The following is a 13,842-nucleotide window of genomic DNA, read 5'->3' on the forward strand; positions in this document are numbered from 1 at the left end:
TCGATCTTGTAAAAAGAAGCACATCTTTCATTGGTAAAATGGCACACTTTGGTGTCACACTTTGTGTTCTTTGGCATGCACATTGATGTACATGTTTCATATAATCTCCTGAGCTATAATTGTTTATGAATAAGCATAGTATAATCTCGATTATTTGGCACACATACCAGAAGAAATATATGATTCTATTTATCACATGCAAATACAAGCACTGCAGTTCAGGCACACATGGATATTTCTTGGTGTACATGGTGTGCATCTCTTTTATGTCTGATGGTTCTGGTTACTAGTTAGCCTGGGTGGGTTCTAGTCTGTCCTTGTATTATATGTCTGAACAACATGACAGATGCTAATCAACAGACTCATGTATGCTTGGATTTACATCCTTCCAATTCTCTTATGTGGATGTCATGGCCATTATTGTTCATCATTATGGTTTGGGACAGATCAAATGGTTTTAACCGTGGGACATGTCCCTGTCCTGGGGTCTTTAACCGTGGGACATGTCCCTGTCCTGGGGTCATACCGTCTTCCTATCCTGTCAGGTCGGCATGAACTTAAAGACTAAAACGCATTCCGGTTCCTTAACCAAATTGCAACAGCAACCTCAGCAGAACCATCATCAGTCATGGTCTGGATCAGTGGTGTCCAAACAATGTGCCACGAGACAAGTCCTGGTGTGCCTTGGAATTGACAACCACACATTGCAATATACACAACTATACAAAATGTTATGAATTATCTTTTAATTTACTTAAGTGTGGTGGTGTGTTACCTATACTGTGCGAAGGATTCACACAGTATAGGTCTGGATAACCTCAACAATCTCTAACATGATTTAATTGTGACTGTGTTTTTGCCTTCAACTGGGCATATGCATTTCAAAGTGCTTTATATAAGGCATAAATGGTACAGCCTCTTTAAGGCATTATAAATAATACAAATAATATAAAATACAGAAATTATATAGTTTATGTTTTGGCACTTTTTTCATTCATTCATTCAATCATTTAATCTTGAATAATCGATAGAGGGAAGCCCTATTTGCAGTGGTTTTAAGAATGCAATTCACACATATCAAATATGATATAAATCAACAACAAACTTGTGTAAAACTTGATTATGGTCTAGCTTAATTGTGAGCTAAATTGAATTTACACATTTGTTACATAATTTACAGTTTTACACTTACACAATATATGGTATGACACAATGTCATTCTCCTGACAAGTTTTTATTGCTGATGGTTGACCAAGTTGGAAGACAGTTGAAATGGTTGGAATATCCTAGTGGCTTAAATTAAAGGCCTTAAAACCGAATTATCTTGTCCCCCTGGGTGCTTCAGGGACGCGTTATTATGGATCCCACAAGTAGTCGTTGTAATTGACAGTTCTCGTTTTTGCAAGATTCCAACCATTTCAACTGTCTTCCAACTACCATATATTGTGTAAGTGTAAATGATGTAACAAATGTGTAAATTAAATTTACACAAGTCACAATGAAGGTGGTTATAATGAAATGACAGCAAAAACATTTATATAAATGTTTGCGCAAATATTTGTGTTTTTTGTCTTCCTTTGAAATAGTTTGTATTTTTGGGGTTATTACTGGCCACAAGAGGGCAGTTAGTGGCGTGTTGGTGGTGGAACCATAATAACTATGTGTGGGACTAGGCTACTCTGGTCCAGAAATACTAATATCTATCTAGGTGGAATGACGCGAGGTTAGGCCCACATCACCAATCACTGATTAATAGACAATTAAGACACCGACACGTACCGGTGTATTTACGCAAGCACACACAAAATTAAGTTCATAGTAATATTAACTTAAACCTAATAATTGACACACACGTGTGAGGTTGCATATGGGCAGTGTTGTACAAAACAAGTGCTGCTGCCTGGTCTTGATGCCAACCAAAGACCAGCTGGGACTGGGAGGTGTGCGAGCTCATCAGGAACAAATGGTGAGTCCAACCGTGACTGTCACTGTGTACTGAGCTGAATTGGGTCAAGTCAAGGTCACAACAACAATATAAAGTTATCATAGCCTACAAAACGATTGTCTTTTCTAAATTCTGAAACAACAAACATGGCCCAGACCTCAGGATTTACCCAAACCCTCTTTGAACAGAGCTCATATGGGTGTTATTCCATACAAACGCCACCAATTCACTCTGAATGTAGGCCTACGTACATACCAAAATGTAGTGACCAATCATGGCCACTTGAGCACAAGCACAATGCGTTCCATTTCCCAACAAATTCATTCAGGGATTTGGGTTACCTTGCTACTGCTGCACAATAATATAATTAAAGTGAATAGGTAAACAATAATATGGTTTTAGGCAATTAAATGTCATGTCCTGTGTGTTTATTTACTTCCTTATCAACATGACAGCTAGGGTTTCTTGTGCTTGTGCAACAATATGTCAACAATTAAAAGTTCACACCGTGGGCGTGGCAAGTGACTCAGATTCTGCTGTGCAGTGTGCCTATCTCACTACTTCTGTTGACAGCACAATGATGTCTTATGTTTTTATTCTTTTTTTATCTAGAAGAGATAATGGTAAATCAATGTTTTAAATCAGGTGCCACTATTATTATTATATTAGAGGGACCACCACCCTGACTAAGAATCAACTGTTAAGGGCTTGATTTAATTCACCTCAAATTAACAAATTAAATTAAGCCCCTAACAGTCATTATTTACATATGCTAGTGGTCCAGAGTCAGACAGCTAAAAAAAAAGAGAAAAGATTGAGAACCACTCATCTATTCCTTTCCCATATTATGTTCTCTTAACCTTCCATATTAAATGGTTCATTGCAACTTATGTATGAGTGAGCAGACACGTGCGATTGCAATGATAATATTGGCACATTATTAACTCTCTTTTCTGTGGAAGTTCTGGACATCCAACTTCCCAGTAACTGACAACATTGATGTGTTGATAAAACAAATCTTCAATTTCCTACTAAATGCATGGTCAGGGACCACATGCAATACCTTCATGGACCACCAGGCAGACAGGTTTAATGTGAAATGGCTAAAATGTCAACTGAACCAAATATTGACTCTGCACAATGTCTCCTATAGTATAATATGTCAACAATTAAAAATTCACACCGTGGCAAGTGACTCAGATTCTGCTGTGCAGTGTGCCTCCTATTATATAGGCTACAGTAGAATGCTGATCTCACTACTTCTGTTGACAGCACAATGATGTCTTATGTTCTTCATTTGATCTAGAATAGATAATGGTAAATCATTTTTTGTAATCAGGTGCCACTATTATTATTATTATTATATTAGAGGGACCACCACCCTGGCTAAGAATCAACCTGGGACCACTGTTGTTGGGTGGGGGGATATGGGCGTTGGGGAAATGGGCTTGATTTAATTCACCTCAAATTAACAAATTAAATTAAGCCCTTAACAGTCATTATTTACCTAACATATGCTAGTGGTCCAGAGTCAGACAGCTAAAAAAAAAGAAAAGATTGAGAACTCATCTATTCCTTTCTCATAGTTATTATTTTCTCTTAACCTTCCATATTATTAAATGGTTCATTGCAACTTATGTATGAGTGAGCAGACAGACACGTGCGATTGCAATGATAATAAACAGTGACCTCAGTCAATCCGCTTTCCTTTGAAATTCGAACTCCCTTTTCTATGGAAGTTCTTGACATCCGACTTCCCAGTAACTGACAACATTGATGTGTTGATAAAAAACAAATCTTCAATTTCCTACTAAATGCATGGTCAGGGACCACATGCAATACCTTCATGGACCACCAGTGGTCCACGGACCACCAGTTGAAAACCTCTGCACTATTACAATACCCTGAGAGAGACAGAGACTAGTACAGTATCTGATGAACTTGCAATTGATGTGTGTAGTATATTGTTATTTGGGGCTCTTGATGAGCCATTCAGTATTTTCTCATTTGGTTGTGTGGTTATTGATTGATTGATTGATTGAAAATTGTATTAACAGTTTGCAGAATTACAGTACATTTCAAGCACAAACTCAATACAAAGGCTGTTAACTGTGAGTGGACGACCCAATTAAGCATTACACTTGTTTACAACAGGGTCCACCATGTTCAATTCATCAAAACATTAAGAGACGTACAAATAGACACTTCTATATAGACAAAGAACAGTACAGGAATTCATCATAATGGAGGTAAAAAGGGAAAAGAAACATATACAGTGAGGGGAAAAGGGGGGGGGGATTCAGATTTTACGGGGGCCACGTTCGAATTGCAGCCATCCGTAGGTGCCCTTTGAGAGCGGTTTTGAAGGAGTCAAGGGATTTGCATGTCTTAATGACTGTTGGTAGGGCGTTCCACATTTTGGTGGCATAGGAGCGAAAATAATTTAGTCCCTTGTTTGTGCCGAATCTGGGTTGAACATGGTTCGTTGCACTCCCTCTGGTGTTGTGGGTGTGGACTTCGTTAACATTAAGGAAGTATCTACACAGGTACATGGGTATCTTGGTGGAGTATCGAATCTTGTGGACCAGACCCATTGCAAGATGCTGTACTCTGTCGCCGACCCTAAGCCGTTATGTGGTAGGGTAGGCTATGATTCTGATTCCTGTCTGGATCATTAAAGTTTCCTTTAATTATACGTTTTTATTCATTGTCCACCTGGTCACCAGGCAGACAGGTTTAATGTGAAATGGGTAAAATGTCAACTGAACCAAATATTGACTCTGCACAATGTCTCCTATAGTATATGATAAAACGATACAAAAACAAAATCCACCCTTAGCTCAAAAAGAGACCGGGCGGCTCCCGGTCGCTGTACAAAACTCTGATGCTGGCCTTCAAAGCAACCAAAGGTATGGCACCCCCATATCTTGCAAGTCTGATCGGACTGACAGACTCTGTAGGCCTACAAACCCACTTGTGCGCTCAGATCAGCCAACGCAGGGAAGCCGGAAGTAGCCTACATTCACCAAAAACGCCGGGACAACGCTCCACACGTCCCAAACTCTTCTCCCTTTTGGCTCAAACTATGGAATGCACTTTTCCATTGCAATCAGAACTACAGACTCACTCCCAATCTTCCGCCCTAGTCTGAAAACCCACCTCTTCAGACTCCATCTTAGCCTACAGCACTTGCCGTAACACTGGCCCTAGCCTCGACGACCCTACAGGCGTATGCAAAGGCTAAATTTATGTAATTTAAGTTGAGCTAAATTTTTGTAGACATAGCACTCTATAGTCACTATAGTGTATACGCATAGTTTCATTATATTCCACTGTTAGGTTCTTAGCATACGTGTATTTGATGTATTTCCATGTTTTGTTCTTGCTTACTGTAAATCGCTCTGGATTAAGAGTGTCTGCTAAAAGTATTTTTGATTGATTGATTGAAATAACAGTTTGCAGAATTACAGTACATTTCAAGCACAAACTCAATAGGGAAAGAGCGAGGTGACGAGATGGTTGACATTCGGGCCGACAGCGGCATAACTCGGCCGCCATGTTGTTTGTTATGTCACTCTGTAGTCAGAGCAAGCACTGAATGCACTGAACTCGGGCAGTGTGTACACGATCTTCCATCAATCCACTATCTATGTTTAGCAAAAAACTACAACTTGGATTGTGTAGGAAGTAGAGGTAGAGATGTAGTCATGATGTCACTGGTTGTCAGCGAGTGCATCAATATTTATATATTACTGTATGTAATTGTAACTGGGCAATGCCCGTTGGGAATGCATGCCCCTCTGGTTATGCAACACCTGTTGTACGGTAGCTGTTATCATAGTACTTATTGCAGTACCCATTATGTGTAGCTACTAGGAGGCCTGTCTATGACTTCAGTAGTACATCATATTGATGACATCAGGGATCTCAGAAGTTTGAAGTCATCCAGTCAGACGGTTTTTGAGATATGCTGCTGTGACACACAGACCACAGACAGACATGCGCATATATATATATGCACAAAGCGATTCTGTGCATTTACAGATCGATTTGTGGTGACATTTGGTGAATCATCAGCCACTCAACTGATTCACTTGATTTCAGTAGTCTACTAATATGAATATTCGAGTTGCTGGAGTATGCATTGGTTTGTTTGAATTATGACTATATTAGCATGGTCACGGTCTGTGCCAATGCCTAGTTTAAAACGATAGGCTATGATAAATCAAGATCTTGTCACTGTGAATGAGTAGACGGGTATTAGGATTTGGTATATAATTACTGGTTCTGACTGACAGACACACAGACACACACACACACACACACACACACACACACACACACACACACACACACACACACACACACACACACACACACACACACACACACACAGCTGATCACAGTGTCCACGAACAAGCCATTCTGGTTGGATTCTGCGATTATCAAGTTTGGCAAAGGAAGGAAACAAGACTATGAATCACTCAGCGTTGGCCTATAATTACGTAAACACCTATGGGATGACCGTAGTAGTGATGCAACACATTGGCATGCAATACAACTATGTGTTTTATGGGTATGCCGTGGGAGGGATAGATGCATTATTACCTGCTCAACAAAATACAAACCGTGGTAACGGGCTATTAGGCGTCACCACCTACCCCGGCCGGGCGGCGCGGAGAGGAAGAAGGTCGTCTCTCTGCATTGTCTCTAGGCTATGGCAAGTCTGCTTGGTCCCCTATCATTACTGATATGAGGTTATCATTTCTCTCTCTGTGCTTGAATGTTTCTCACGCCAGTAACCAGGAATGTTCAAGTGAGCAATTAAAGCACAACCATGTAGTTGTAATTCAGGTTGTGTGGAATAATAGCCATTCTTCCAATTTATGGCTGAAAGCAAGCAAACGTGTGTCTTGCTTGTAATTTCTGTCACACACACATTGTTCTTTTCTATGTGATGCAATGTTGATCTCACAGGTCAAGTGGATGACAGTGCAGTTGCTCCATTTTCTTTTTTCCCGTCAAGTGCCTAAACCGTGTGTAACAATGCATTATGTAATACATCATTGCATAATGAAGTGGTTTTTACAGAATGTTTTTTTGATGAACATGTATATGGTGCCTTATGTAATAAGCAACCAAAATAAAAATCAACAATATATGAAATAGAATGCATGAAATGCATTCTAGCATGAAGTGTCACTGTATTCCTTAGCTCAATAGTAATTGAGGATTCATCGACAGAAGCAATAACACTGAAGTGTTGACTCAATAGAAAAGAGGGCGCTGTTTTTCCTTTGTTTGTCGATGGGTTCTCAATTTGCACTGAGTAAAACAGTGCAACAACGGAATACTTCGCCTGGGAAACAGAAGGTCCCAGGTTCGATTGCCTGCCCCAGCTAACCCCCCCCCCCCCCTGTGTGCTCATAAGAACATCTGAGCAGCCATCAGCTGAGTAAAGCTAAAATCTGAATTTCCCCTGCTGGATTAACAACCAGCCCCCCAGGCTGGTACACACAAACGTCAGATCTGCCATTAAAGATGGGGTGCCGTGATTATTATTATTTTTTTTCCAGTTTTGTGTTTATGAGGTGACAGTACTTCATTAGACCCCTTGGTGTGGTTGTTATGTGCAATGAATGATGTCTTCCCTTTGTATTTAGGGTTTCTTCCTGGAGGCTGAAACCATGACAGTCAAACGTGCCAATGAAAAAAACATTGATATAGTGACAAGCATATAAAAATAGCAGCATGCGAACTACAGTGAGTAGCCTATATACAGAGTATATATATATATATATATATATATATATATATATATATATATATATATATAGACTCACAGTTTCACCTGCATGGTTAAAGTTACTTGAATGAAAAACAGAGCATTGACTATAAACAACATTATGGATGATAATTTACTATTGAGTATTACCTTTATTTATATATTTAAGTACAGTACGTGAAAACTACAGTGTGTATATAGCCTAACAACACATTGCAGTGGATTTCTATAGGCCATACAAACAGTTTAGATTTAACTTGCTAAAACGACTTATCAAGTAGCCACGAGTCCTTTACCATCCAACAGAAAAATAGGTCATTGCTTAGAATGTTAGACATACTAACAATACACTACCTAGGAAGTACTACAGTAAGATGTAGATTCTTTGTTATGTGTTTCTGTTTTACTTGTAGTGATGATTTGTTGTCTTGGTTGTGTATGTTGTATGTTTTAATCACATCACATTGTTATTCTTGAAGGTGCTTTTACATTGTGTCAATGGGGGAGTACGCGCCCCCCCAACCAGCGGTGTAAAGTAATTGAGTACATTTACTTATGCACTGTACTTAAGTACAATTTTGAGGTATTTGTACTTTACTTGAGTATTTCCAATTTCCAATACTTTTACTTCTACTCCACTACTATCTTGGATCCAAATATTGTGCTTTTACTCCACTACATTTATATGACATTTTTAGTTACTAGTTACTTTGTAGATTGTGATTTTGTTTTATTACAAAGCATACATTAACCACTTCAGTCCTATACGGTACATTTAGGCCATTTGAAAATAGCAGAACTACTCGCGATGCAACGCATTGTGAGATTGTAGATCTGCTATTTTCAAAAGATTTGTATACATTTGAAAACTTGTGAAATGGGACATTCTGCATAATGAGAACCTTTACTTTTGGTACATTTTGATGCCAATACTCTTGTACTTTTACTCATGTTCATTTTAAATTCCGGACTTTTACTTGTAACAGAGTATTTCTACATTGCAGTATTGATACTTTTACTCAAGTAAAACATTTGAGTACTTTTTCTAGCACTGGACTTAACTGACTGTGTCCTCTATTGTCAATGAATTAAGATGTACTATTTAGTATTTAGATGTTTCTCCATTGTGTATTCCATTTTGATCAGATCACATCCATGTCTGCTGTGATCTTGTTCACAGATGTATGGTCAAAATCTAGTTATTACTTCATCTCACATTCTGTGCAATCTCTTTAGGAGAGTCTTGCACACCAGCATGTCCTAACGCATGCTGCAGTGAAAATCAAACATACGTCAAACATTGTTTGTTGTTCGCAATGACTTCTCAATTTTTGTTTCTGCCTTGGACAGCCCAAAACATGTGTATTTTAGCATTTATTTTGCTAACAAACACATGTTTTGGGCTTCCCCGGGACAATTAAGTAACAGACGCAACTCAATTGCTGTATTGTAGATTACAACACCAAAACGAGAAACGTGCCATGTTCCACAAATGCCACGGTGACATCCTGAAGTGTAGGAACCTGGGGTTTTGTAAAGCATCAATCGATTGCCAAATGGTTTGCAACATGGAGAAATCACTGCGCTGTACTCTGCCTTGGTCATGAATGGTTCCGCTTGTGCATGTTTGCTGCAAGAATTATTTCTCAGGAACAACAATACATGTTGTGAGATGCAACCTATATATATATATATATATATATTATAAGCCCATCCAATCTACTGTAAGGTTTTTATTCTCATTAGTCTTACAGTATGTATTGACCTACAGTAGGCTCATGTAATCTTCTGTATAGTAGGCCCATGCATCTTACTGTACTGTAGGTCCATGTTAGCCTGGTTAATAAACCAGACCGAATCAGCCGTTGGCAAAAAAAAGTTGCCTACCAGCGGATTACGGTCTGGCGAGGCTCAGTAGCACGCCTCTTTCCTACAGCAGAGAACAGGTCGGACCAATCGGGACACGGTATGCAATATAGGCGGGCTTTGGTACAGTGACGTTCAATGCTTGAGACTTTTGACTGACAGTAGCTCTGACCAATTGCGTCAAAGAGAAAATGTTCCCCGGGAAATGAAATCCAAGTGGAGCCAGCCCAGACTGATATACCGCGACAGTGTTGTGTGATATTAGTCTGGCTTATTAGCCAGGCTAGGTCCATGTGACCTATACTGTTCTGTAGATGTGACGCAACACATGCATTCATCATTAAGGGGAAACTGGTTTTAATAATTTTTTAACTTTTTAAATAATTAACGATTATATATGATGATGGCTCAAAACACTTTTTTAAGCAGATCAATCATACACATAAAGATTACAGTATGTACGTTTGTCTGCTTATATCCATCACAACTGCATGCTTCTCACGTTAGCTAAGCACATTGGAAAAATATATAGGCTATTTAAAAGTTATCTCCTAATTTGTGATTCTATTGATCAAATGAATACAAATGAAATGATACAAATAATGTCCCAAGCTTTTGAGATGAGATCAATACTGAAGAGTAGAGAATGATATTGAAATATTTGATGGAGAAAGTTGATGACGCATGTAGTAGATGGAGGGATATTGGGGAAGTAAAATTGTGGCAACCGGTGCTTAAAATGATGCCTATAAAATCCAGCCCATTTGAATAGCATCTCTCTTCATGTGAAGACTCTTCTTCTCGTCTCAAATCCAACCTTACCCTATTAAAGGTTAGTCACCAACTCATTGTTCTTTGTAAACTGTTCAAATTAGAATTTATATGCAAAAATGTATTGGTGGGTTTCATTCATCGTCCCACATTTCTATTGGTCATTTTATACCTGAAAAAAACGATGCTGCGAGATTGTTGTGGTTGTGAGATTTCTTTTTGCAATATACTTTGACATGCCCAAAATATGCCAGGTTAAATGTGGTTAAATCTTATCCTTTTAAATATTTAACCAATGAAAAGTATTAAGAAGAGCTTGTGACTAAATAATAACTACATTTTATCCATTGGAAAACTTTTTTCCCCCCTCAGATTTCCTGAAAAGTAATGATATGATATTTATTATCCATGTAACTTTCTTTAAGATGAACCCAAGCCAAGGAACGACAGGTTACGTTTTAAGCACTATAACCCCCTGTGCCAGGACGTAATTTTGCGTCTTAAACATATATATTATATATATATATATTCAGTGTGTTTTTGAGTTTACAGTTAAACTGTGCAAGACACTATAGGAGATGGGAAGATCCTCTCCCTCTCTCACTCTCTCTGTAACTTGATGCCAGCCGGCAGCACATCAGGACAGCCACAGCAAGACAGTTTAATTATCTAAGAATAAGCTGTGCAGGATGGGTTAGAGTTAGACGTTAGATAAGCCATATGGCCATAACTGACAGAGCTGTCTGGTGACGTTCATCTGTGTTATACATTGAACCGAAGGAGGGTAACTCCTTCAGCTAACAACCGCAAACACATCGATGTAAGCTTTGCATTGCAAGACCAATAAACAGACTTCTTCATTTCTATTGTCATTGTTGTTCGTAAGCCACAGCCTGGCCCTGTATTTACTCAACTGTTTTGGATTACAAGTTTTGATTTGATGTGATGACCATAAAACCATATAATCGTATACCTCTCTTCTGTTCCCTGCAGCCATGTCCATCACCTTTACCATTGACTATGATTATGATTTGTACTATGGCTCAAATGGCACCGACTACAGCAACCATACCCCCTTCATTGTAGACCCTAGGACTTTAAGCTGTGAGGCCAGAGCTGTGGATTCTGTAGCAACTGTGGCCGTGTTTGCGGTCCTCGTCTGCATCTTCCTTTTAGCCATACCAGGAAATGTAATTGTGGCGTTGGTGATTGGCTCCAATCGTCAGTCTCTGACCCCATCCGATGTGTACCTGTTCCACCTGACCGTGGCAGATGGCCTCCTTGCTCTAACGCTGCCATTCTGGGCCACGGCGTCGCTTCAAAGCTGGGTCTTTGGAGACTTCCTCTGCAAGTTCCTCAGCATTGTCATGGAAGCAAATTTCTACACCAGCATCCTCTTCCTGGTCTGCATCAGCATCGACCGCTACCTGGTCATTGTGCATGCCGCAGACTTCGGAAAGGACCGCCACTGGCTTTGCAGTCGGGTGGCCTGTGCAGTGGTGTGGGTGTTTGGTTGCACACTGGCACTTCCAGCGCTTTTTAACGATGCTTTCAAACCAGATGGTTCGGATAAGCTCATCTGCGCTGAACACTTCGACGTCAGCAGCGCCGTCTCCTGGAGACTTGGCACTCGGTGGCTCCGCCACATCCTGGGCTTCTTTATCCCGCTGGTTGTCATGGTGACGTGCTATGGCATCACCATCGCACGGCTGCTGCACACACGCGGCTTCCACAAGCACCGCGCGATGCGGGTGATAGTGGCCGTGGTGATCGCATTCCTGTTCTGCTGGACGCCGTACCACTTGACCGTGATCTCGGACACGCTCCTGAGGGCGGGCGTGGTGCGGTTCACCTGCGCCACGAGGAACTCGGTTGACGTGGCTCTGTTCGTAAGCCACAGCCTGGCCCTGTTCCACAGCTGCATCAACCCAGTGTTGTATGCCTTCGTTGGAGAGAAGTTCAGGAAGAAACTAAAGGCGTTTATTCAGAGGACTCGCAGAACAGAGAGGCTCTCCGGAGGATCATCCAGGTATAGCAGGTCTACATCACAAACCTCTGACGGCAAAGGGGCGATCTTCTGAAACTACTGCTCTAGCCCCTCTCAACGTGGGGTCCAGCACAGGGACCCTCAGAGTATTAAACTTTACATAAAAATCAGACCAGTCTGAAGCGAGTGGTGCAACAGCACCCCCTATTGGTACTCTAAACATCGGGACATAGGTTAGGACATAGGTTGGGACATGGGGACATTGCTGTTCCTTGGAGTGGTTGCACCACTCAAAAAGAAAAAAACAGGTGCACTTCCTCTGGAAACTGCAGTAGCCTTCTTCAGAGCAGACTCTGAAGAAGGCTACTGCCGAAACGCGTCCCCGTTCTCAAATAAACATGAGAAATTGCATCTGAGCCAGTCTTGCATATTTTATTTTGGAGTCCCGCTTTTTGCATTTAGTTGGTTTATGAGTTATATTAAACTTTACATCTTTGTTTCAATAATTCAATTTGCACCATGGTCACTTATTTGTGAAAGTTAATTGGCATAGCATGGGTGAAAACGTTTAACCCATTTTGGGCGGGAACCCATTTTGGTGTTTTAAACATCATGTTATAATTTAGCTATTGAAAAATAGCAGATCTACAAGCTCACAGCGCGCCACCGAGTGGCGCGCTGTGAGCTTGTAGGTCTGCTATTTTTTTTTGAAAAAGGTCAGGCCTAAATGGGTTAAAGTGAACATTTTCAAATGTGTCCCGACTCACTTTTGTCCAACAAATCAATATTCTCACCACCTTTATTACAGTGAACTTTCACTATAATTCACCAGGAGTCACGATCTGCATCTGATATGTTTTCCTTTTTTGTACAGTGTATTGTACAATGTCAATACAATGTAATGTAGTAATACTAAGCCATTAAACACTTGCAAAATGTCTGACTTATTATTATTCATTATGATGATTAATATTATATTATTGAGATTATGATGATGATTATTATGGGTGAATCAAACAGGGACACTGTAAGCAATTTAATTTGTAAGTAATTTCAATTGCCTATAGCAAGACTTAAATACGCCTATATTTATAATAGATAAATATAGGCCTAGTTAGATCTAACATAACCTTTTAATAATATATAAATATATTTTTGTGACTACAATGATTTGATCTTGATATTTTCTTTGACTGTTTATATTTGAATAGATAACAGACACTACTGATACCTTGCCAAGTTGCCTCACCTTTTTTCATGCACTTGACTGGTAATTCATTGAAGATAATGGACAAAGGGAATGGGACTGTGGGATAATACTGCCACCTAGTGACCATCTTTAGGTTAGGCCTCTCAGACCCCAAACTAAAGAATCTGTCCACAATTCCATGCTGTATTGATGTTGTTGGTACCATAGAGGAGAGATGACAGGCAAACGATCAAAACAACAATTCCTCTACATTCTGCCTGAAGAAGGTCAGTAGAACG

General features: G+C 39.9%; 2 protein-coding genes across 2 annotated transcripts in view; both read left to right on the plus strand.

Annotated features, from left to right (window-relative positions):
- Positions 1 to 1,699: 1,699 nt before the first annotated feature.
- The window catches only part of LOC306917517 (intermediate filament protein ON3-like), a 28,469-nt gene continuing 16,326 nt past the window's right edge, over positions 1,700 to 13,842 (plus strand). Inside the window, exon 1 of the mRNA XM_079495792.1 lies at positions 1,700 to 1,966. The gene's annotated coding sequence lies outside the window, so the exon portion shown is untranslated. The remainder of the gene's footprint in view (positions 1,967 to 13,842) is intronic.
- Positions 10,408 to 12,796, plus strand: LOC306917518 (C-X-C chemokine receptor type 2-like). Its single transcript, XM_079495793.1, has 2 exons — positions 10,408 to 10,428; positions 11,361 to 12,796. The coding sequence occupies exon 2, from the start codon at positions 11,363 to 11,365 to the stop codon at positions 12,446 to 12,448; it is 1,086 nt and encodes a 361-aa protein (XP_079351919.1). The 5' UTR covers positions 10,408 to 10,428; positions 11,361 to 11,362; the 3' UTR covers positions 12,449 to 12,796.

The sequence above is a fragment of the Electrona antarctica genome (genome assembly GCF_951216825.1).
Source record: "Electrona antarctica genome assembly, chromosome: 24".
In the NCBI taxonomy this organism is placed as follows: Eukaryota; Metazoa; Chordata; class Actinopteri; order Myctophiformes; family Myctophidae; genus Electrona; species Electrona antarctica.

Coding starts and splice junctions, on each gene's coding strand:
- LOC306917518 (XM_079495793.1), top strand. CDS start 11,363: ATGTCCATCACCTTTACCATTGACTATGATTATGATTTGTACTATGGC.